Raw genomic sequence first — 26,180 nt, forward strand, 5'->3', positions numbered from 1 at the left:
CATGAACAGTACTGTGTTACTGTTCATCTATTTATAGGCACATAAGACGCAACCTGGGTAAAATTACATCCAAGTCCTTGACATTTACTATTGACTAAGGAGTAATCTGTCGAGGACTAAACAGTCTTTTCCCATTTAGGTCGATTTCATTCTCCATCACTGTCTTTGCGCTAATCCGAAGCTTCTCCATCCATAGCTTCGGAACTGATTCATCCTTCTTCCAGACCGCTCCTTTCATACCGTGCGCATCTTTATCTCAAAACCGAAGGTTCCTGTAACAATATATTACACTTGGAAAACATGTTAGTCGTGTTTTTGAGGACCTTCGTAAGACGAAGGCCCCAATATAGGCCTTTGGTAATGACACACATGGATGCCTCGACAATAAAACCGCACTTGTTGGACGCCACGACTCAGCATTCAGCACACTACACACAGGCTACAAAATATAGAGTATTCGGTCCCACATATGATAACATATTTTATAGTCATCTTAGTTTATGTTAATATTTTTTTGCTAATCATCGCCTATAACTCGTAGCGATGTTTAAGATAATGTTATAGTAAATCACTTAATAACCTCGTAAATTTGCTAGAAACCAATTTAGGAATTATCAAGAAAACTAAACATGCGAATAAACTCACTGATATAGGCTCTCTATTTTTGATTTAGATATATAAAAAGAATATGCATGCAATATTAAATTATTAGTGTTGTAAAAAAGACAACAAACAAGGAAGGTTGTTGTATGCTACATTGGCAGTTAAATAGCAATCAAATTTGTTACCTAGTGTCGGAAATTTATTGGAGAGGGTGGCCATGTCCAATAGAAGCAGCTGTTCGAGAGGCCGAGTTGAAACTCGGAAGCGACACACGTCTGGAGGTCCGGCAATGGCCGTGATGGGAGCTCAGCCACGTTATTGTCAGCTCGGTTTACACACACTAGAGTCAATATTTTGGTGTCATGAGCTATGACGCTGAGCAGTGTTACCTCGACGTCATGACAGGATTAAAAAACGAGAATACTTATCACAGAGATCTAAATGTGAATTTTTAAAAAAGCTGAAATGCAAAATAAATCGGGCCCGTCACTTCCAATGGCGCGCTGCCACCTCAGCCTCGCCACGTACTTCCCTCCTTTGCCCACGGCCGTGTCCGGCCGGCCACGCTCTTTTGCATTAACTGACATCGTGGGGGACACCCGGGCCCCAGTAGTCATCGACGTCGTCCCGACCTTCTTTTCAATCCCGTCTCGGATTCGTTCCGTCTCAGCTACCGCGACCACGACGCCGACGCGAGAGGGCAGGGAACACAGCCACTCGCCGACGAGACCCCGGCGCGCGCGAGAGAAAGAGAAGAGAGGAGGATCTTTTGTTCGTGAAAAATATTGGAGGCGGAGGGAAGGTGAAGGAGGGGGATCGGAGATGAACGTGTTCCGGCTGGCGGGGGACATGACCCACCTCCTCAGCGTGGTAGTGCTGCTCCTCAAGATCCATACCATCAAGTCCTGCGCAGGTACGCCCTTCTCTTCCCCTCTCCGCCCCACTGGGATCAGGGCTAGGATTCTAGGAACCGAAACTAATTGCGCTGCCATTTCTCCGTATTTTAACGACTGGTTCTTCTGGGACCGCACCGGAGATCTCGATCTCGAGGGGAGCAGGTAGCTGTAGTGTTGTACGCAATGCGGCGTTGGCACTGCGTGCCTCCCGCTGATCCCTTCTTTCCGCATTGTGAACGGCCGCTAGGAATTTATTGTGTAGAAACGAGCAAATGTAATGAGGGACCTTGCGGCTGCTCTTCTCGAATTTGAGGAGGCTCATCCGTATACCCTGCAACAATGGTTGGCAAAGTACATATAATTTTCTTCTATTGACTACAAACTTTTTATTTATTTTTGTCGGTGAATAAGCAGATAACATTGCTCCTGAGAAGACCCATCAAGGAGGAATATGTTGACTTGTTGAGGTTGTCCTGGAATCGGCAGTGCCATCTAAAACGCCGCCAAATCTCACCGGGAGGCATAACGAACAACAAAATATAGAGGAAAACAGATAAAAGAGATAATAGATGTATTTTTAATCGATTAGATGTTGGGTACCTTAATCAGCTGTATTCCTCTGGTACTTAGTAACCAGGTTTCCGGATCGATGGCATCGAGAAACGGGAACATGGTACATGGTACGCTACTAAAACTAAGTTTTAACACTACGGGAACGAGCTTGTTCCCACGTTCCCGGAAAGAGGAACGTGCCAAGTTCCCAGTTCCCTGTTACTAAGCTCTGGTATATATAGAGAGGGGTCGTCTTATCCCAGTAAAAAAACAATTCTAAAACATGTTTTATATGTTTTCAATGTCAAAAACCAATATAGAAGTTAATCGATTCAGAATCTAGCAAAAGTCGCGGTAGTCAATGATTAAAGTCAGCTAGGTCAGGCACGTGGGCCGGCTACTATAGCCGGTATCACATGACAATAGGAAGTTTGGCCTAGCTAGCTTCTATGGCCAACCTAGCCGATGTTGTCAACCCGGCCTAGTCAGGGTTTGTGCCATCTTTTTCTACTTTTTGCTAGACAATTTTTATGTTGGGACATTTTTATGTGTCAAATATGCCAAAGCTCTAAATAGTGACGATGTTGAACTCATTGGCTATTTAGCATCTAAGGGTAAAGGGTGATGGTGATGCATACATTGATCATATTTGTGCTAAGGGTGATACAAATACCCGATATTGTTCAAATAACACTTTAGTCTTCTTGCCAAACACTTGGAAATTACTTTTTTTCTTGAGAGGCTAGAAATCCTGTCCCTAAAACATGGTGGGTTGTTGTATATATATGAGAGCATCTCCAACAATATGCCCTATAAAAGTGCCCTAAAATTTTAAAATAGATATATTTTATAGAATTTAGGGCACCAACAAAAAAAATGAAGCTCCTACAGTAAAGCCCCAAATCAAGTGATTAATCAAAATCCGATAATCTACTCCGTTCGTTTGGAAAGGAAAGTTTTGTGAAGCGTCGGTTTGTTTAGATCTAGATATGGGGCAACCTAATAAGGTGCAGTATATTTGTGGCACTTCAGGAGGTGACCTATATTTTCGCCAATATTTTGTAAATTAGGGCACTTTTGTAGCATTTTTTTAGCTTGAGCCCTATAATTTAATTTGGGGCACTGAGATAAGTCACTTTTGATGCTCTTAGAGAGGGAAATGAATGTGCTGGGCCAAGGCCCATTACTACAACAAACACATCATAATCCAACCGCCACAGTCGAAACTCTAGCCGTGACAAATGTTGAGACTGAAGCGAAACTCCGGGAACAGCGAGGAGGGAAGACCCTTGGTGAAGATGTTGGCAAACTGCGAGCTCATTGAGACGTGATGGACATGGATGTCCCGACAACAACACGCTCACGGACAAAGTGGAGGTCAATGTCGACATGCTTCGTGCACTGATGGTAGATGGGGTTGACAAAGAGTTAGATGGCGCTTACATTGTCGTAGTATACTAGGGTACTCTTAGCGAGGGAGATGTGAAGCTCTTAGAGAAGCTGGTGTAGCCAGCTCGCCTCAGCCACCCCATTAGCAATAGCCTGATACTCAATCTTAGCACTGGAGCGTGAGACCATAGACTGTTGCATGGAAGACCAAGAGATCAGGTTGGCTCCAAGAAACATCGCATAACCGAAGGTCGATCGATGGGTGTCTAAGCACCCGACCTAGTCGGCGTTGGTGTAGACAATCAACTCATGAGTGGAGGAACATCGAAGGTGGAGGCCGTAGTCGACAGTGCCCCGAAGATACCGAAGGATCCGCTTGACCGCACCCAAGTACGGCTCACGAAGATCATGCACATAAAGGCAAACCTAGTGAACGACATATGCGATGTTAGGCCTGGTGAAGGTGAGGTACTGAAGAGCATTAGTAAGGCTCCGATAGGCGGTGGGGTCAATGACAGGAGCGCCATCGCAAGAGTGCTTGGCTTGCATCTCGACCGGGGTCACATAGGGCTTGCAGTCCAGCATCAACACACTTGAGGATGTCTAGGGCGTACTACCATTACTGGAGGAAGAGGCCCCAGAGCGAGTCTCAATGGCAATCCCCAAAAAGTGAAGGGGGCCCAAATCCTTCATGACAGACTCATGCTGAAGAGCGGTGATGACTCGGTACAGTAGAACCGAAGAGGTAGTGAGCACGATGTCATCAACATAGAAGAGTGGGTACACGATATCGCTACCACCGGTAGATGAATAGAGATATGTCCGACGTGGCCTCAACAAAACCAGGAGAGAGCAGGTATGTGGCGAAGCAGCAGTACCAGACGCGAGGTGCTTGCTTCAAGCCATAGATGGACTTGTTGAGCTTGCATACCATATCGGGGTGAGCAGGATCAACAAAGCTAGTAGGCTTACTATAGTAGACAGTCTCAATGATAGTCCCATGAACAAAAGCTATATTGACATCCAGTTGATGAACCGACCAAGAATGGGACAATGCCAAAATGAGCATGGTACGGACGGTAGCAGACTTCACGACGAGACAGAACGTATCATCGTAGTCAACACCAAGGCGTGTATACCACCGAAGAACCCGGTGGGTCTTGTACCGATCTAGAGAGCCATCTGCCTTTCGCTTATGGGTCTAGACCCACTTGTCAGTCACCACGTTGCCGCCTAGGGGTCGAGGCACTAGCTCCTAGGTGTGATTGGCAACGAGGGCTTGGTACTCTTCCTCCATAACACAATGCCAATGGGGATCGGCAAGGGCGCTATGGACAGAAGACTGCACAAGAGAGGCTGATGGTGAGGCGTTCGTGGAGAGGATGAGGCGATCAACAGGGTGAAGTACCCCAACAGACTGGCAAGTCACCATTGAATGGATGTGGCGAGGGTTGCGATGAAGAATGGGATGGGGTGACACACTGCTGGTTCGGGGCGAGAGCAGGGCGGTGTACCCACCCAAGCAATACGTTGATAGGCATGCATAGGTTGGGCGTAGCGATGAGGAACAGGCATAGGCGCAGGAGCCACAAGAGGCATCAAGCCACCAGCCGAACCAATGTAAGAGAACCTGCATGTGGAAAAACAAACGGTGGCTGACCATAATGCGCCACGGAGTCAGGATCTGTCGCCGCCCGAAACCCACCAGCGAGAGACGACAGGTGACACGAGGAGCCGTGAGGCTCCTAGGACTGCTGGTGGGCCCTGGTCCCTCGGTCAATGGCCTAGATCCTGGCGTACGATCGGGCTTCGAGGTTCGCCTGGCGTGCCACCTGACCTATACCTGATCAGGAAGGTGTCGAGGTGCTTCGAGTGGTTCTCTGCATGCACAAACACACGTAAATGTCAGTCCGAGCCGTGTTCGGCTCCCCAGGTCATATCGGCCATAAAGAGCCGATCGTTCTCCCTAGGATTGCATCGGTTTCGTGCCTTGGTGGCGCGAAGAGCCGATGGCCTCTAGAAATCCCGCTTTATCCGCACCGAGCAGGCTTCGAACCACTACGGTTAAAGCTTCACCATACGACCGGAACGTCCTACACATGGCTGGCCTTAATGATCGTGGCAGACACCCGAACGTCGTCCGGAACAGAGGCCTAAAAGCCGGCCTGAGCCGACTCCCGGAACAATCCCCACTCCGAACCAATGCCAACTGCCCCACACGTCATCGGAACGTCCATCCACCATGCAAGGCCTAACTGTATGGATATTGAACAGATCTTTGACAGACCAAAGACTAACTGTGATAGATCGGATCTACCAAGTGGGATCAAAACAGGGCACTGCCGTCGCGCTCGAGCACCTTGCGCAAGGGGTGGTACAATGCTCGTAATCTGCAGGAAACATGCATACGTAACAACTCCGCCGACGCATAATTCTACGATAACTAGTGCATCTCGCCATAAAAAACGCTTCAGTACGAGAAAACACTAAATTGAATGAGTAATAACAGCACCGCCCTGATCGTAGGACACAATCAGGGCGGCGTGGCACCTACCCGTATAGAACCCTCAGAATAGGGGTGGCAATGCGCCAAAGCTTGCGGTCGCAATTAGTGGAGAAATTACGATCCCTTTCATAAGTGTCTACAGATACATATTTATAGTCCCAGGGACTCTCTCTAACCCTAGTGTAACAGTCGGACTCTAATATCCTTCCGCTCCTCTGGGCCACTCTTCGTGACCCATCCTGTGTTGTGGTCCATCTCAGGCCCTGCTAAAATATGGCGATAACACATGCCCCCTGGTCTTGGCAATGATCATTTCAAAACCACCATTTTCTTCCCGTTTTATTTTTGGTCGTCCCGTGTTCCTTCTCTTGTTCGGTCGTGTGCCGCGTTTTTTAACGTGACAAGACGTGTCTGTTCGCGTCCTTGGAAACTGGCACTGTGCCGTCTCTTACCCTTCCCCAGCCTTTCCTTTGGGGTAAAATTCTTCCCATTTCGGTCTCGGGGACTGACATGTAGGCCTGGTAGGCGCCCTGGCCCACGTGCAGTGGCCATGCTCCTGGTAGCCGATTGCAATGGAATCGGCCCCTTAGCCTTGTTCCGATGACTAGGGTCCTCCGTTCTTTCTTCCTCCACGATCCTTGCTTCGCAACACATCGTGCTACTTTCGCCCGCAATGGCACCTACCTCTTCCTCTTCCTCCTCATTTCCTTACTTCGAGCATGACACCGATCGGGAGCCAACTCCAGTGTGGGACCGCATTGCTGCTTATGAGGAGGCTCCTCCGCATTGGGATGCAGAGGAGTGGGACTTCGCGGTGGAGTCTGAGGATGACCTCTCCCTCACCGATGGCGAGGACCTCGAGCTCCTCCTTGGCGAGGACTGGGAGGACATCGAGGATGACCTTTTCCCTGGGATGGAGCCGATGAGTCGTCGGAGAGTGAGGAGGGCGGCATGTCTTTTGAGGAGGAGTAAGAACCACCCCTCCACGTTCGCTTCTCCGACGACGACGACGACAACGATGACAATGTCGGCCACGGGTCTAGCGACACCAACAGCTCCAGCGGCGACGTCGACGACGAGGAGAGCGATGATACCGGCGGCAGCGGCGATGATCCCGAAGCCGATGTGTCTCCTCCCCCGAATCGCCACAAGGTCGTGTAGTTAGTAGGATTTCCCTTCGGTAGTAGTAGCATTTCTGGAACAATGGTTCTTTTGGTGGTGTTCGTCCGTCCTGGCCGATAAATCGATCGTGTAAAGAACAATCGTACTTTTAACCTATTTAATTACTATTTGCTTAGCTAATCTCCGTTCGTGTGTGTGCCCTTTTTGGATTTTGAGAGCCGACGGCAGCACATCGGCTTCTCCCCCCTCCGTCGCCGGTAGGTATACAAACATGATAGTTCTTGAGAAGGATGGCTCAGAAGAGTGGCTCAGACCTATCAATCTCAATGGCAAGCCACTGGCATAGCCGATGCGCTCTCTCTGTCGCTATCCCCTCTTGAGAAGGATGAAAACCTTCTTAAAACCATTGGCTACTTCTGGTCTGATGCTATAAACTGCTTCCTTTTCGGTCATGGGCCCATGACTCCTACCCTTATGGATGTAGTAATGATCACCGGTCTAGATATCGAGTTTGCTAGCCCTTTAGCCTTCAGCATGCTTGAAGTTCGTTTCAAACTCTCATCCAAGGGAGCTTACATGTCCTAGCATGCCAAAACAAGGTCTAGTAACTAAAAAAGAGCATACAACTTTTCTTAATCTTTGGCTTGAGCGCTTTATGTTCTGTGGCCCTTCCCTTGCTCCCACTAAGAATTATATTTCCCTGGCTCATCGACTAGCCGGAGGTAGCCCTGTTGGTCTTGGAAAACTGTTCTTGGGAGAGGTTTACCGATTCCTACACTTGACCATCTCGAACCTTCTCAGTGGCAAGAAACTTAGGACTGATGGCCCATGGTGGTTCATTCAGCTGTGGGCTCATTTGTATTTTCAACGGTGTATCCCCAACTTCCCAGTCCTGGCCAGCAATTCCTTCCCCGATGAATCTGGTAGGCAAATCAGGTGTACCAGTTATGGTCAGGCTTTATACAGTCTTCCTGGCAGCAAACTGAATCCTAGGGATGCATCTGGCTGGTTCAAACTTTTCTTCTAGGGTCTGGACAACCCTCTTTTCTTTCCTTACTCTGACTCTATTGAGTTTGAGAACCCGACCTCTTTTAGGTTGTGGATAGTTCTACCGATTACAGTGACACTCAACACCTATACTCACTCATGACCCAACCTGGTTTCCTCCCAGTTGGCATGAGTACTTCTAACAGGATCATCAAGCCTGGTTATGAATCTTACCAGCCCGTGACAGTTGCCCAGCAATTTGGCCTCGGACTAGTTCCTCCTCACTTTCACCTTCACCAACTTACAGAATGCAGAGCTGATCTCCCCGACTCCATTACTGTTCAATGGTGCTACTCACTGTTTGACGACCTGAAGATCCTCATCCTAGCCGACTTGTGCTTCACCTTCTCAACTGACGGATTCAGCTCATGGTGGGGGATGGGGAAGTCCCATGCCTTCCAGAGGGCTTTGGGGCCACCGCTGCAGCAGATTGATACCGAATACGAGGTCCTTGACGGGGAGGTATTGCTCCTGATCCTCTCATGATCTGTATCCTTCATTGTTGACTCCACTTGCTCTTCTTTGCAGCAACGGGAAGAACAAGAGCCTTTATACGATGATGGCATCCCCTCCGGCTCCTTGAGGTTACCCCCATGGCCTTCTTCCGCAAGAATGCTCCTCCCATGAAGAAACTTAGGGTGCATTTGGTTGTAATGACAGAACGGGATGAGATAGGACGATCCCTTAAATAAGCTTGTTTGGTTTAGGGCTAGGGGTTGGAACAGGACTATCCCAGTGTTGTTCCAGTTGTCCCTCAAAATTGGAGGGATGAGAGAGAACGCCAGGGGATGTCCCTGTCTTGCCTGTCCCCAGCTGTCCCGCAACCAAACGCATCCTTATACTGCAGCACCGGCCTGATTCTCCACAACCGATTGCAAAGAGAAGTCGGCATTAGAAACTGCTGCCCCCCGGGCCCAAACAAAAGTAAGGAGAGTGGTTGCCAAGAGAACACTTAGAGAGGCACGATCATCATCTTCAGTTCGTGAAGCCTTGACCACTTCTCGGGTACGTTTAACTGCTTGCATCTTATTTTTGATGTTCACGCATTACTATTGGTCATGCTTCATTCACTCTTTAGGCCGCTGTCGTCGAAGCATCTAGCGGAGAGGAGCAAGTGCCCCGAGGCTGCTCACCCTTGGGCACCATTGATGTCCTGACCGAGACCGTTGGTACTCTGGTCGTTCTTCAGGATCTTCATGAGCCGGTCAACCCCATGTTAGATGTTGACCCTTGCCTCGGGACGGGTATGCAACGTTCTTTTAATTCATCTGTACCCTTCCTTCATCCTGACGTCGTCTTCTGCCTTTGTTTCTTCAGGGCTTTGACCTTTCAGAGTTATTATCATTTGATCCTGCCCTGGTGGGTTCACCCATCCTCAATACTGCTGATTAACCGTCAGGGTCGACTACTGTCCTTGGCTAGCTCCAACGTATCAGAGCCTTACTCTCAGCTCCCATTGACGCACTAGTCCAAGATTCCGAAGAAGTAAAGTGCATCTTTGAGGAATCAAGCCTCAACTTCCAGAGACGCTCCATATCAGACTTTGGCCAGCTGGACACCTTCCTTTTTTCGTGCGAAGGTGGAAGCGGCTTGCCGGAGGATCAAGTCTTGGCGTTCTCAGGCTCCTCTGAAGGCTGATATTGCCTGACGGTGCATGTTGCTCAACGAGCAGAAAGCAATTTTGGATGTCAAGTCTGACACTTTTGCTAATGTTGCCAAGCTCAAGCTCTTGGAAAAGGAAATTGGAGGACCTTGAGAAATGCGTCCGAGTCACCGGTTAGCTCATTTAGGATAAGAAAGTTTCAATAGCTAACTCACAACAGGAGGCTGAAGCCCTGACCACTCGGCTGAGACTGAAGTTCGCCGATCTGAGTACATTGAGTCGGCAGATAGTGGCAGGTGAGGACAGGGACGACGATACCGTCATTGCTGAGGTTGACCGTGTTCGTGTCGAAGCCATCCGCGCTGTTGATGATTTCCTCCGTTGAACTGTCGTGGCAGCCCATCGAGTCGTTGCTAGCAGACTATTTTATGAATTTCTGACTCACATCGTCGGCCTGTTGGCCTCTCACTGTTCATCGTCCCATATGCTTGGGAAATACTTCTTCAAGTGTTGGCCGTTAACCGCCACCGGGAACTTAGTCCCGTTTAATTCTTCGAGTATGTATGCGTTCCTAGGTAGGACCTGATCGACTTTGTAGGGTCCATGCCAGTTCGGAGACCATTTGTCGTATGCCGCATCTTTTGTTCCGAGTGGCAGCACTGGTTCCCATACCAGATCTCCGGCCTGATTTTCTTTCGGCCTGACCTTTTTGTTGTACGCCCGGGCCACCTTAGCTTTGTTGTCTCTAATCTTTTCCAACGACCAAAGCCCTAGTTCCGTGAGATCCTCGACATTATCGTTCATCAGAGCAGCGTACTCTTCAGCCGTCAGGTCATTCTGGAATTCCACACATCTTGAGCCGGCTGCAATTTCCCACGGCAGCACAATCTCCTACCCGTATACCAAATGATAGGGCGAAGTCCTAGTGGATCCGTGACAAGAGATCCGGTAGGCCCACAATGCTTCTGATAGTACTTTGTGCCAACACCTGGGATGCTCGTCAACCTTTCTCTTGATTAACTTGATAAGGCTTTGGTTGCATGCCTTGACTTGCCGTTTGCTTGAGCATAGTACAGGGATGATCTTATCAGCTTGATTCCCATATTATCTGTGAACTTTCTGAATTCTTCTGAAACAAAAACCGATCCTCCATCGGTTGTTATGGTCTGAGGCACCCCAAACCTGTGAATGACATGCTCCCTGACGAAGCTGATCACGTCTTTTGTCGTTACTGACTTCATGGGGACGAGCTCCACCCACTTTGTGAAATAGTCTGTGATAGCTAAAATCCACTGATGGCCTTTACTGTACGAGGGGTTGATTTTCCCTATCATGTCCATCCCCCAACCCCTAAATGGCTATGGTTTCACAATGGGGTTCAATTCTGATGCCGACACCATCTGTATTTTCCCAAACCCTTGACATGCCTGACATCCTTTGTAGTATTTGAAGCAATCTTCCAACATGGAAGGGCAGTAGTATCCCGACCACCTGATCAACCATTTCATCTTGTGAGTTGATTGATGAGTTCCGCAAGCCCCCTCATGAACATCATGTAAAAGCTGATTTGCTGCAGGCGGCCCCAGGCATTTGAGTAGTAAACCTTCCATGGTCCTGTAGAGCATGTCATCTCCTATCAAGACATACTTTGAGGCTTTGTAACATATCCTTCTGGGTGCCCCCCGAGCCGAATCCTTCAAATAATTGATGATATCGGCTCTCCAATCTCCTGCCTCAAGCAAGCACACTTGGGAATCATCGTCGTCCGAGCATGCTTTGTATCCTAAGGCCATTTGTGTTAGATCATTGGCTTCAGTGTTCTGAGTCTTGCGGATCTAGTGGAACTTGATATACTTGAATTGTGTCATCAACTCACTGCATTCCATCCGTATCCAGCATCCTCCTGCTGAGGTCGAAAACGACCCTCTCCTGGCTGTCATGTATTTGTACTAGTACTGAGGCAATGGAGGTGTCTCCCACTGATAGGTATACATAAAACGGCTCGCTTGGCCGTGGTGGGACCAACACCGACGGTTTTGGTAGGTACTCCTTAATCCCTTCAAATGCCTTCTGTTGGTCCCGCCCCCAATTGAAATCGTCGTCATTCTTGATTTTAACCAGGCTCATAAACTGTTCAATCCGTCCGGTTAGGTTCAAAATAAACCTCCTGATGAAATTAATTTTGTCGATGAATTGATGTAGTTCCTTCTTCGTGGTCGGCGGTACCATTGTTCTGATGGCTTCTTGACTTTTCAGGCTGATTTTTATCCCTCGTTCATGCACTAAAAACCCGAGGAACTGACCGACCGTCACCCCGAGGGTACATTTCTTCGGGTTCATCTTCAGCCGCCCAAACCTCCTGGTTTGTTCCAGAACTTGGCGCGAGTCATATATATGCCCCTCGGTGGATGCAGATTTGACCACGACATTGTCGATGTAAATCTCCACCAGCTTCCCTATCAGGTCGTGGAAAATGTAGTTCATGGCACGCTGATATGTAGCTCCAACATTCTTCAATCCAAAAGTCATGGCCATGTACTCGAACAATCCTACCGAGCCGGGCACCCTGAATGCAGTCTTGTGCACGTCTTCTGGGTCCATGAAAATTTGGTTGTATCCGGCGTTTCCATCCATGAACCTTAGAATCTTGTGGCCAACAGTTGCGTTGATCAAAACCTCCGCGATTGGCATAGGGTCCTGAAATCCACATACACCCGCCATCGACCATCTTTCTTTTGAACAGGCACTATACTGGAAATCCATTCAGCATAGCGGCATGGCCTGATGAACTCTGCTCCAACATCTTCTCTACCTCTTTCTTGACTTCGTGCAATACTTCGTCTTTCATCAACTGCGCTCGTTGCTGAAAAGGCCGAAACCCCTTCTTTAGCGGAGCCGATGTTCAACAATGCTTCTATCAAGCCCTGGCATTTCCGTGTAATCCCAAGCAAAGCAATCCGAATATTCCCTTAGCAAGCTCATCATCGGCTCTCGTAACCTCGGGTCTAACCTCTTGCTGATGAATGTACGCCGCGGCTTATCCCCGGGCTCGATATCGACCTCTTCTAGCTCGTCAGCTGAGGTAAACCCATATCCCAGCGTCAGCCTGCAAATCGACGGAACATACAGGCAAAGAATAGGACTGAAAAAATTTGGGCCTATCGCAGGGATCAGCCGCCTCATTATTCTCATTAATACTTAAATACGTACATCGAGTTCGTGACCGGTTGCTAGAGCGGGTCTTTACATCATTTGCTATCTTACTTTTACAATTTATTTTTTTCGGGCCGATCACTGGGATCGGCCTTTACGGGCACGCATGTCGCTCCTACTCTTTAAGGCCGGTGGATAAGACCAGCCTCAACCCGTTTTTTGATGCCTCTACACGGTCGCAGCCTTCCAAGTCGATTCTTGATATCGGCTCCTGTTCGTTTGCGTCCCACGCGTTCATATCGGCGAGTGAAATTTCCCACGAATCATCCGCAGGGACCACTTCCACCTTGTCTCCGTCCCACTGGATCAGGCATTGATGCATTTTTGATGGAATGCAACAGTTGGCATGGATCCAATCTCTTCCTAGCAAGACGCTGTACGCTATGTGGCTGTTGGTAACAAAGAATGATGTGGGGATGGTCTTATGCCCAACTGTTAACTACACATTGAGCACCCCCTTCGCCACCGTTGGTTGGTCATTGAAGTCATTCAATGTCATGTTGGTGTTGATCAAGTCTTCAGTGGATCGCCCTAGACGGCGCAACACAGCGTATGAAATGACGTTCACTACTGCTCTGGTGTCCACCATCATCCTGTTGAGGGGTTTACCATTGATATAACCTTTGAGATACAATGCCTTCAGATGCTTGTACCCTTTTTCTGGCGGCTTCTCGAATACGACTGGTTGCGGGCCGAGATCCATTTGCGCTACAGATGATTCTTCAGGTTTTGGTGCATGAAACTCTGGGGAGTACAAACACCATATTCACATCAGCCGATTCTCTTGATTCTCCCAAGGGGCTTGGTGAGCAGGTCCGCAAGTTGATCTTTGTTATTGATGTAGCGCGCCTTGATGCTCCCTTCTGCCAAATAGTCTGTAAGCAACGAGACTCTTACTCTCATCGAGAGGATGACACTATAAGTTGGGGCGATTTTCTGTTTATTTTCTCAAACACTACATAATGACATACCCATCTAAGGGTCGGGGACACATATTTATAGCCCTAGGGACTGCACTACACACTACACAGTGAACACGCTGCACTACACACTACTTTGCAGTATTAGAAATGCTGCTGTCCCTGCTGTCCTCTAGATCCTAAAAGAGGGCAGTCAAAAAGCTCCTACTGTCCTCTAGGTACTAAAGGAGATGCTGCTGTCCTGCAGCATGCTGTCCTTCACAAGACCATGCACTGTCTTCTAGTCTAAAGAACTGCAGCAAAGCACTATTGTCCTCTACCCAACCTGCTGTCCTTAAAGCAGTCAAAAACTGCAGTAAAGACCAACAACAACAGCAGATGCTGCTGTCCTTCGCTGTCCTTAAAGCAGTCAAGAACTGTAGTAAAGACCACGAGACTTATTCCAACAATTCTCCCCCTAAGTCTTGTGCATCGTCTTGTTGGACAGTTGGGCCATCCCGGACCTGGAGCAAAGCTTAAGAAACTTGATCCTCTCAAGGGGCTTGGTGAGCAGGTCCGCAAGCTGATCCTTGGTGTTGATGTACCACGCCTTAATGCTCCCTTCTGCCAACCAGTCACGGATAAAGTGGTACCTCACCCCGATGTGCTTGCTCTGTTCATGGAACACGAGGTTCTTGGCCAACGCCAAAGCAGACTGGCTGTCCACCCTGAGTTCCACCGCTGCAGTGTCTCTCCCGAGGATATCACCGAGCAGTCGAAGCGGTGGAGGCTTCTATGTACTCAGCCTCGCAGCTGGACATGGCCACCACCTATTGCTTGACCGACTGCCAGCTGATGGGGCACTTGCCGAGGAAGAAGAGGATCCTGCTTGTGCTTTTGCTGGTGTCGATGTCGCCGTCGTGGTCGTTGTCGCTGTACCCAACAAGGTGTGCCTCCTCAGGGCACCTCGGGTAGGAGAGACCGTGGTCGAGAGTCCCCGCAACGTAGCGGACGATCCTCTTCACAGTCTACTCGTGCTCCGTCGTCGATCGCTGCATGAACAGACTAACGTAGCCGACGGGAGTATGCCAGATCCGGTCGTGTGTGCACCACTACACAGTGAACACGCTGCACTACACACTACTTTGCAGTATTGGAAATGCTGCTGTCCCTGCTGTCCTCTAGATCCTAAAGGAGGACAGTCAAAAAGCTCCTACTGTCCTCTAGGTACTAAAGGAGATGCTGCTGTCCTGCAACATGCTGTCCTTCACAAGACCATGCACTGTCTTCTAGTCTAAAGAACTGCAACAAAGCACTATTGTCCTCTACCCAACCTGTTGTCCTTAAAGCAGTCAAAAACTGCAGTAAAGACCAACAACAACAGCAGATGCTGCTGTCCTTCGCTGTCCTTAAAGCAGTCAAGAACTGCAGTAAAGACCACGAGACTTATTCCAACAATTCTCCCCCTAAGTCTTGTGCATCGTCTTGTTGGACAGTTGGGCCATCCCGGACCTGGAGCAAAGCTTAAGAAACTTGATCCTCCCAAGGGGCTTGGTGAGCAGGTCCGCAAGCTGATCCTTGGTGTTGATGTACCACGCCTTAATGCTCCCTTCTGCCAACCAGTCACGGATAAAGTGGTACCTCACCCCGATGTGCTTGCTCTGTTCATGGAACACGAGGTTCTTGGCCAACGCCAGAGCAGACTAGCTGTCCACCCTGAGTTCCACCGCTGCAGTGTCTCTCCCGAGGATATCACCGAGCAGTCGAAGCGGTGAAGGCTACTATGTACTTAGCCTCGCAGCTGGACATGGCCGCCACCTATTGCTTGACCGACTGCCAGCTGATGGGGCACTTGCCAAGGAAGAAGAGGATCCTGCTTGTGCTTTTGCTGGTATCGATGTCTCCGTCGTGGTCGTTGTCGCTGTACCCAACAAGGTGTGCCTCCTCAGGGCACCTCGGGTAGGAGAGACCGTGGTCGAGAGTCCCCGCAACGTAGCGGACGATCCTCTTCACAGTCTACTCGTGCTCCGTCGTCGGTCGCTGCTGGAACAGACTAACGTAGCCGACGGAGTATGCCAGATCCGGTCGTGTGTGGACGAGGTAGCGAAGGCTCCCCACAATACGCCGGTATTGAGTAGCGTCCACCTCCTCCGTCGTGCTATCACGACTCAGCTTCAGCCTCTCCTCCATCGGAGTGAGAGCTGGGTTGCAAGTAGTGAGCCCAACCAACTCAACAATGTACTTGGCATAGGCGGTCTGACGAAGTGTGATCCTAGAGTCACTCTAGTGCACCTCAATCCCCAGGTAGAAGGAGAGATGTCCTAGGTCGCTCATCTGGAAGGTGACCTTCATCTCTTCTTTAAACGCCGCCACCTCTGCATCCTTGGCGCTGGTGATCACCAAATCATCGACGTAGACAGGACCAGCAGGACATTTTCTCTATTGCCCTGCCGATAGATGGCCGCCTCGTGCGGGCTTGGCATGAAGCCCATCCTCTTGAGCGTGGAATCCAGCTTGGCATTCCACGCCCTCGGTGCCTGTCGCAAGCCGTAGAGGGCCTTGCGCAGGCGCATCACCTTGCCCTCCTTGCCAGGGATCGCAAAACCTGGCGGCTGGTGTACGTAGACCTCCTCCTTTAAGTCGCTGTTAAGAAACGCCGTCTTGACATCGATGTGATGAACGTGCCAGCCCTCCTGGGTTGACAGCGCAAGGAGGAGTCGCACGGATTCCATCCGTGCCACGGGGCAAAAGCATCGTCGAAGTCGATCCCCTCCTGCTGTAAGAAACTACGTGCCACCAAGCGAGGCTTGTGCTTGACGATGGCGCTGGCTTCATCCCTCTTCAGTTTGAACACCCACTTAAGGGTGATCGCGCGATGTCCATGAGGGAGATCAACGAGCTCCACGAGCTAGCGTCGGAGAGGACGTTCCCGGAGAGGGTACCGTCGGTGCTGGAGTATGTGGTGATGGAGAGCTCGCTGGAGCCGGAGTCATGGCTGGATTGCGTGGTGGTGAAGAGCTCATTGTAGCCGGAGCTGGAGAGCGTGGCGCTGGAGTCGGTGGAGACTTGGGGACTGGGGTAGGCCTACTCGGTGAAGGGTCGTCTACTCCCCCGGCTCCCTCAAAGTGGACGGAGTTGATGGTGAAGTCGTTGTACGTCGGAGTCGTGCCGTCGTCCACCACCTTGTCCCAGGCCCATCCTCGCCCTTCGTCAAACACTACGTCGCGCGCTGTGCGCACACGCAGTGTTCTTGGATCAAGGATGCGGTAGGCCTTCGAGCCCTTCGCGTAGCCAATGAACACCCCTGGGGTGCTCCTGTCGTCGAGCTTGCCGATGTGGCCAAGCTCCTTGGTGAACGCGAGGCAGCCGAATACCCGTAGGTGAGAGACCGCCGGCTTGCGCCCATGCCAAGCCTCATACGATGTCATCCCGTTGAGTGCCTTGGTGGGCGAGCGGTTGAGGATGTAGACCGCTGTCACCACCGCTTCTCCCCAGAAGACAGCCGGCATTCCCCTCTGCTTGAGGAGAGCCCGAGCCATCCCCACAACCGTCTGGTTGCGCCGCTCGACGACGTCGTTCTGCTGCGGGCTGTACGGCACAGAGTAGTGGCGTTGAACGCCCTCATCCGCGCAGTACGACGCGAACTCAGCTGCTATGAATTCACCGCCGTTGTCGGTGCGCAGCACGCGCAGCTTGCGGCCACACTCCGCCTCCGCAGTGACCTGCACACGTTTGATGGCGTTCGCAGCCTCTCCCTTGCTGACATGGACCATCACCCACATGTAGCGGGAGAGGTCGTCGATGAGCAGCAAGAAGTAGCGTCGTCCTCCTGGTGTGGCTGGTGTCATCGGGCCACACAAGTCCCCATGCATGAGCTCGAGCCTATCCTTGACTCGGAAGCTCGACTGCTGGGGAAAGGGGAGCCGTCTCTGCTTTGTCAACACGCAGACATCGCAGAATTGCTCCACATGGTCAAGGCACGACAGGCCTCATACCATCTCCTTGGCACTGCGCCGCTTCAAGGCCTCGAAGTTAAGATGCCTGAAGCGCTCGTGCCACTGCCATGCCCCATCGTCTCGACGAGCAGCAAGGTTGTGCCACCTTCACGTTGAGGATGTAAAGCCGATTTAGACTCCTGCATACCTTGGCAAGAAGGCGACGAGAGGGGTCCTAGATCCTCATGACTCCTTGTTCGGCCTCTACACGCGAACCATTCTCATCCAGTTGTCCCAAGCCTGTGCTCACTAGACGTGGCAGTAAATACGACTGAGCCGGTGCCCTTGATCTCTACGCCGGAGGCGTCCCCAAACTTGACGGAGCCTCGGACGCTAGAGTCGAGCTCGGTGAAGAACTCCCGTCGGCCGATAATGTGATGAGTGGCGCTGGTGTCGAGGCACCATCCTTCGATCATGTCATTGCTGGAGCCGTCGACGAGGAAAGTGCATGCTTTCGACTCATCAAGGTGGGGTGCCGCTGCGGCCGGTGTCGCTGGAGGCAGCTCAATGCTTGCGTGTGCTAGGAGCAGAGCTTCCTCCTCCGCCTCCGCCTGTGCGACGTTGGCCTGGCCGCGTCGTGGTTGTCGACATTCCCTGGACCAGTGGCCAAGCTTGCCACAGTTGTGACAGCCGTCATCTCGTGCCGGCTTCTTGTTGTCGACGGCGCCACCTTGGGCGCCTCCGTGGGCACCACCCTCAGCTTGTCCTCAAGCCCCGGCCTAGGCGCCTCCGCGCGCCTTGCGTGGCTTGCCGCGTTTGCGGCCCCATGTCGAGGAGGACCCCCCTTGTTGTCACCCTGACAGGCCTCCCACTGCTCCCGAGTGAGATGTAGCTTCCCACCGATGGTGATAGGCCCAGAGAGGGCCTGTGGTTCGTCGCCGTCGACAACCTTGAGACGACCAATCGCTTCTTCGATCGTCATCGTGGAGAGGTCTAGCAGAGACTCGATTGAGCGAGCAATCTGCTTGTACTTCTCGGGGATGCAATGGAAGAGCTTCTCGACGGCTCTCTCTTCATCGTAGGTGTCGTCACCGAACTGCACCATCTTCTGGAACAGAGTGTTAAGGCGAAGAGCAAAGTCATCAACATCCTCACCTGGCTTAAAGGCCAGGTTCTCCCACTCCTTGCGAAGTGCCTGCAGTGTGGTCTTGCGGGCACGGTCGCTGCCGATGCGGGCCGCAGCGATGGCGTACCAAGCTTCCTTGGCAGTCCGCTTCTGGGAAAGTGAAAATTGTATCTCGGGCGGGACTGCAGCAATGAGGGCATCTAGCGCCCGACGATCCTCGTAGTAGTCGACGTCGACGTACCGAACTGCTAACCACATGCGGCGAACCTGGAGCTGTACCCTCATCACCGCGGCCCACTCGACATAGTTGGTCTTGGTGAGGGTAGGGCACCCACCCCTGGGACCGATGTCCCTAACAACGACCTGGACCCCACGGTGACCATGGTATCGATCCGGGGAGGGAGAGCCACGCCGCCTGTAGAGGCAGCGATCTCCGTCGACCCGGCCGCCGCCATCGGGTGCACCATTGGCGCATCCGCGCCCATCTAGGCTGCCGCCGCGTGCGTTCTTGCTCGGAGCGCCGTCAGCGCGTCTGCGCCTATCTAGGCTACCGCCGCACGCGCCCCCATGGGGGTGCGCGGCTGCCCATTAGCCGCCTGCTCTTGCGTTGCCTCCCTTGCTAGCCTAAGCTCGTCGTTGGTGCTGCCGTCGCCGGAAACAGAGCTGCCGGCGCTACTGTCGCGCAGAGCCTCGAGCTCTACCGGCGCCGCACGGGCAGCATCTGCCACCTCCACTGCTTCTACTTCCGCTCTCACTGCTGCCAGTTCCGCCGCCGCCAGTCGTGCTGCCCTCGCCGCTGTCGCTGCAGCCACCGCTGCTGCTCGCTCATGTTCTTGTGCCACGGCGACCTCGGCCTCCTGCTAGCGCCACACACTCTAAGTGACCGAGCGTAGGGACATGGTGTGCTAGTGAGGGGTCGCTGCGTGTGGAAGAGGCTGTCTCAGACGAAAGGCTGCTCGTCCGAGCAGGAGAGGAAGGAACAACTGGAGCTCTTGCTGCCGACTGAGTATATGGAGAGGCGTGGGAAGGAGATGAGCAGGAGATGTTTAGGCTGCAGGATAATCTGCTTTGATACCAATTGTAAATAATGGGACTCTTACTCTCATCGAGAGGATGACACTACGAGTTGGGCAATTTTCGTTTTATTTCTCACACACTACTAAAATGCCATACCCTTAGAAGGGTTGAGGACTCATATTTATAGCCCTAGGGGCTGCACTACATACTACACTATACACTGCAGCACAAAGGCGTTGTCCCTGTCCTCTAGATGCTACTGTCCTACAACAGTCAACAGAGATGTTGTGCGGACTGTCCTCCACACCACAAAACAGAGATGTTGTCCTCCACACGAAGACCACATGACTTATTCCATCACATTCCACCATATTGACGACTAGGAACGGTTGGCTGTCGACCTTCATGGTGAACTGCCCCAGGATTAGCCGACCCTGCTCAATGGCCGACTGGATCTGTCGGCGAAGCTCTTTGCAATCATTGGTTGTGTGCGTGAACGAGTTATGGCACTTGCAATATGGTCTTCCCAGTTGCTCCTGCGCTGTGGGAAACTTGTGGCCTTCGGACAGCTTCAATTGCTTTTCTTTGAGTAACAGGTCAAATACCTGCTCAGCCTTGTTCACATCATAATCGAACCCTTTGTAGGCCCTTGCTGCTTCACCCACTTGCAAGATACGAGGTTTGCCCCCTGAGCCCATTCTGCTATCGCAACGTCTTGTTCTTCTGCACTACCCTCATCTTCTTCAGCAACAACCATACCCACGTGGCGCTTGAACTTGTCCTGTAACTTTTCTTGATACAACTTTGGATAATATTGCTCATACGTCGTCAGCCTCTGTGCCAAGTGAGCCAGGGAGCTGAATTCAAGCTGGAAAGTCAATCCTTGATTGGCTTTGCAAGGCCGAGAGTTGCTAGCTCGACAGCCTCCTTTTCTATGATTCGGGACGAGTTGCACCGGTTCTTAACTGCCCGGAACCGTTGGACGAACTCCATGACAGTCTCCCTGCGCTTCTGCCTGATCTATGCCAGATCGGCAATCCCGACTTCAACAGCTTCGGGATGATACTAAGTGTGGAACTGATCTTGCAGCTGCTTCCACGTCCTAATCGAGTCCACGCCTAGCGAGGTATACCACGCGAAGGCCGGCCCTGTGAGGGACTGTGAAAAGAATCTCACCCGCAACAGGTCCGATACCGAGACTGTCTCGAGTTGTGTCAAGTATCATCTTATATGCTCAATAGAGCTAGCTCCCTCCGATCCACTGAACTTGGTAAACTCAGGGAGCCGATACTTTGGTGGCAGTGGGATCAAGTCATACTCACTGGGGTATGGTTTGGTGTAGCTAACTGCCCTTTGCCTCGGGATCATGCCAAACTGTTCTCTTAGAATTATGATGATCTGATCCACAGTAGCGATTCTTGGGACTGAATTCTCATGATTCAGCCTGGTAGCATACTGGTCCAACCATGCCTGCTTCTCGGCGTCCGCCCCAGCAACTACCGCTATGCCAGACCGTATTGGGTGTGCTGTGCTGGCACGGTCCGGCACATACATGCATGAATACTCGTGTGGAATGTGGTTAGGTGGCTCATTGAAGAACTGACAATCTTCCGGACCTCCACCCGTCTTGTACACAACATACGCCGGTGAAGTGGCCGACTGTGCTTCTGGGTAGCAACTGAATACGACAGAGGTGGTTTGGTCCGGAAAGGAATTTCCCCTTTGTGGCTTCCCAGGACTGGGCCTGTCAGAGAATACTGATGCTTCATGATCTCTTGCACAATGCGAATGGCCACACATTCGAATGTATTCATTAGGCTTTTAGAGTGGCGATGGAGCGAGTGAGCCACCATATAGTTGACTTCTTGACGTAAGGCCCTGATGCGCTCTTCCAAGGGCAATGAGAGGTCAACCCCGTTGAGAGCACCTTCGTGCGAGAACCCCTTCCACCGGATGTCATGCCTGCGGGTCCTCTCGAAAGAATCGATGAGGTCGGCTTCAAAAAGAGCTTTGATCTGATCATACTTCGCTTGGTGTTCTGGAGGCAGCTCTTCATATGTGATGGGCCGGTCTTGCCCTAGTCTAGCCATGTTCGCCTAATTGTTTGTCACTTGAGCAGCTGATTTCGCAGATGTTGACATTGTCGGTCCCACTGGGCGTGCCATAATGTCTCGTCGTCCGAAACCCACCGACGAGAGACGGCAGGCGACACGAGGAGCCGTGAGGCTCCCAGCACTACTAGTGGGCCCTGGTCCCTCGGTCAACGACCCAGATCCTGGCGTACGGCCGGGCTTCGAGGTTTGCCTGGCGTGCCACCTAACCTATACCTGATCAGGAAGGTGTCGAGGTGCTCCGAGTGGTTCTCTGCATGCACAAAACACACATAAATGTCAGTCCGAGCCGTGTTCGGCTCCCCAGGTCATATAGGCCATAAAGAGGCGATCGTTCTCCCTGGGCTCGCATCGGATTCACGCCTTGGTGGTGCAAAGAGTCGATGGCCTTTGGAAATCCCGCTTTATCCGCACCGAGCAGGCTTCGAACCACTACGGTTAAAGCTTCACCATACGACCGGAACGTCCTGCACGTGGCTGGGCCTAATGATCGTCACCCGTACGCCGTCTGGAACAGAGGCCTAAAAGCTGACCTGAGCCGACTCCCGGAACAATCCCCACTCCGAACTAACGCCAGCTGCCCAACAGTCACCAGAACGTCCATCCACCATGCAAGGCCTAGCCGTATGGATATTGAACAGATCTTTGACAGACCAAAGACTAACCGTGATGGATCGGATCTACCAAGTGGGATCAAAACGGGGCACTGCCGTCGCGCTCGAGAACCTTGCACAAGGGGTGGTACAGTGCTCTTAATCGGCAGGCAACATGCATACGTAACAACTCCGCTGCCGCATAATTCTAGATTCTACGATAACTAGTGCATCTCGCCATAAAAATGCTTTAGTACGAGAAAACACTAAAACTGAATGAGTAAGAATAGCACCACCCTGATCGTAGGACACGATTAGGGCGGCGTGGCACTTACCCGTAGAGAACCCTGAGAACAGGGGTGGCGATGCGCCAAAGCTTGCGGTCGCAATTAGTGGAGAACTTACGATCCCTTTCATAAGTGTCTACATATACATATTTATAGTCCCAGGGACTCTCTCTAACCCTAGTGTAACAGTCGGACTCTATCCTCCTATTCTTAAGCTAACCTATCATCACACAATTTGTGGATGCTTATCTTGGAATGTCCCTGCGCGAGGCATATCCTTCCGCTCCTCTGGGCCGCTCTTCGCGGCCCATCCTGTGTTGTGGCCCGTCTTAGGCCCTGCTAAAATACGACGATAACAGGATTATGGAGAAAATCCAACTTTGGAAGAGAGGCAATGGGTGGCTAAGAGGTAGTCGAGAATGGAAAATCCGTCTCGCCGAAGGTGACGTGATATGTATATAACACTATTAGGCTGAAACTATTTGTGGATTGTGACACAACCATCAAACTTAATAGAGAAACTCATCCATTTTCTGGCCCTCAATCCTCATAGTTATAGGTTGTGGTGTACTCTTGAAACTTTTTAGCTTCAAAATTCAAATGATCAACATGTGTGGCTATTTAATAGCAATGGTCTGTACACCTGCCTACAGAGCTTTTTTCATTGGAGCGGAATCCTTTGAGCCCTGGAAAAGAATTTGGAAGAGCTGGGCAGCCCCTAAGTGCAAGGTCTTTGTTTGGCTGGCCATAAACAACAAATGTTGGACAGCCGACACACTAAAAAAAGGGGGCTTGATCATCCTGAAAATTGTGTTCTATGTGATCAAGAAGACGAAACTGTGCATCATATCCTATCCAATTGCGTCTTCACAAGGCAATTTTGGCACAATATTTTAACTCCAATTGGTCTCTCTTCTGTGAGTCCTAAGAGAAGAGATTCAGATTTTGCTGAATGGTGGAGAAAGGCTTCAACTAGGATTCCTAAAAGCAAAAGAAAGGGGTTTAATAGTATGGTAATCCTTAGGGCTTGGAGTATTTGGAAACAAAGAAATAGGTGTGTTTTTGATGGAGTTCGACCCTGCCTTTCTACCTTAGAGGACGGATTCAAAGATGAGATGAGACTGTGGTTTTCTGCTGGAGCCAGGAACAAGCGCTTCTTTTTTGACCCTGGCTAGAGAAAGGAAAGTCTTGTAGCCTCTTGGAAGACTGGGGTGGTGGTGTGTCGTGTACCGGTATGCGTCTGTGTTGTGTGTGTGTGTCTGTTTTGTGTGAGTCTGGTGTGTTTTTTTGTGTTGTGTTGTGTTCTGTTTGTCCCAGGCGTCAGGCCTTTTTCCCTCTACTTTAATATAATGATACGCAGCCCTCCTGCGTATTCGAGAAAAAAAATGCCGATGCTCGTGTGACCAGAGTTTTAACCTTATTAGGATCATTTGTTAGATTTATTAATGGCTTAAATAATGCCTAACCCACTTGTTATATTTATTCGGTTATTCTAGTAATTATTGCCTAACAGCATGTTAATGTTTAGCAAGCTTCTATTGTTATATGGTTTGATGGGTCTCTGATTCACATGGCACTTTCTTGTAGGCATATCTCTGAAGACACAGGAGCTGTATGCACTTGTTTTTGCAGCACGGTACCTGGACCTGTTTGTTCATTTTGTGTCTCTGTATAACACTGTCATGAAGCTGGTCTTCTTGGCAAGTTCTTTCTCGATAGTTTGGTACATGAAGCGGCATAAGATTGTGCGGAGGACATATGACAAGGATCATGACACCTTTCGCCATTACGTTTTAGTGTTGCCTTGTCTTCTTCTGGCTCTCCTCATTAATGAGAAGTTTACTTTTAGAGAGGTCAGTGTTTTTATCTTCCTATCTTCCACACTTCTGGCTAATTGCTTACGCTATTATAGTGGCTATTCCCGTCTGTCATCCCAATTACCTTTCTAGATTTTGTACTGACATTTGATCTTTGGTTGTTGCCTTATTGGAGCCATTGTTTTTAGATGTGATGGAAATCTGCTTCCATCCAATCTTGTTGATTCTCTCCTTTTTTTTCAAGGAACCAGGAGCAAGCCCCTCCTGATTAGTATATAATAATCTTGTGGGAATTTCACGTCTGAAATTGTGCAGTTCTGATCGCTTTTGTCATTTTCCGGAGCAGGTGATGTGGGCATTCTCCATTTATTTGGAAGCTGTCGCGATATTTCCACAACTTGTGTTGCTACAGCGGACAAGGAATATTGACAACCTGACTGGCCAATATGTCTTCTTCTTGGGGTAAGAGATCTATATATGGCAGTATCTAAAAATGCATAAAAAACGAAAACAAATGTAATTTTCTTAGAAACAATGCATTGAACAAAAGTTTTGTATGAACAATATTTGATCGGCATTGCCTATATAGTGAAATAGACAACATGGATGAATTTTCTTATTCCGCCTTCTGATATTCGATGTATCATGCTAGGATCAGTCTTATCCTTTTGGACAGAGCCTTAATTTGTCTCTAGTTTATATACGCTATTACTAAAGCTGATTCACTTGGTTACGATGCAGTGCCTACCGTGTGCTTTATATCCTTAACTGGATTTACCGATACTTCACTGAGCCCCATTTTGTCCACTGGATAAGTATGAATTCCTTGTGCCATCCATTTTTATTCCTTGAATGTGATTCGGAGCCGCACATTATTTCATTAAAGATGTTTGCACTCCCCATTATGGTAGGTGTAACCGTTATTCATGCAGCCATTTTCTTTGTGTTTTTCTTAACCCAGGTTGGATGGCAGGAATAGTGCAAACTCTGTTGTATGCTGACTTCTTCTTTTATTACATAATGAGGTAACTCTAGGTTCCTTTGGCTAACCTAGATATCTTTTTTGTTACAAATGTCCCTCTCATTGAAAATGTTCTCCAAACAATGGTACAGCTGGAAGAACAATGTGAAGCTAGAGCTGCCAGCTTAAGGTTGCTGCTCCTGTCCCCAAGATATAGTAGGGTAATATATCAGATAGGCAGGCCCCATACACAGCATGATCATTGCTATCGCCAACTGGGTTATGAAAAAAGCATTTTAGTTGCGTGGCTTGTATCGCCTTGTATCTCTCTGCTATTGTTGGAAGAACAGGAAAGTCAGGCTCACCATGTAACTTTTTACAATAAGCTGCGTAAGATCAGCACTAGAAGGTTGTGAATTGTGATCGTCCTTAGGGAATTTTGTGCTGATGTAACCCTTTCGGCAAGTGATTCTCATACAATATAATCTCAGACTATAATTGGT

The 26,180-nt window shown here is 50.1% G+C and overlaps 1 protein-coding gene across 1 annotated transcript; it reads left to right on the forward strand.

Moving 5' to 3' along the window:
• Positions 1-1,285: 1,285 nt before the first annotated feature.
• On the forward strand, positions 1,286-26,180 carry LOC100282828 (ER lumen protein retaining receptor). Its single transcript, NM_001155734.2, has 6 exons — positions 1,286-1,516; positions 24,487-24,752; positions 25,063-25,178; positions 25,458-25,531; positions 25,678-25,741; positions 25,830-26,180. Exons 1-6 carry the CDS (start codon positions 1,426-1,428, stop codon positions 25,864-25,866), a joined length of 648 nt encoding a protein of 215 aa, NP_001149206.2. The 5' UTR covers positions 1,286-1,425; the 3' UTR covers positions 25,867-26,180.

The sequence above is a fragment of the Zea mays genome, chromosome 2 (genome assembly GCF_902167145.1).
Source record: "Zea mays cultivar B73 chromosome 2, Zm-B73-REFERENCE-NAM-5.0, whole genome shotgun sequence".
Lineage (NCBI taxonomy): Eukaryota > Viridiplantae > Streptophyta > Magnoliopsida > Poales > Poaceae > Zea > Zea mays.

What these genes read in the sequence shown, in the direction of transcription:
- LOC100282828 (NM_001155734.2), top strand. Translation starts at nt 1,426, where the DNA reads ATGAACGTGTTCCGGCTGGCGGGGGACATGACCCACCTCCTCAGCGTG. An exon ending in AGAAGTTTACTTTTAGAGAG is followed by an intron (nt 24,753 to 25,062) that starts GTCAGTGTTTTT and finishes TTTCCGGAGCAG; the next exon opens with GTGATGTGGGCATTCTCCAT. An exon ending in CCATTTTGTCCACTGGATAA is followed by an intron (nt 25,532 to 25,677) that starts GTATGAATTCCT and finishes TTCTTAACCCAG; the next exon opens with GTTGGATGGCAGGAATAGTG.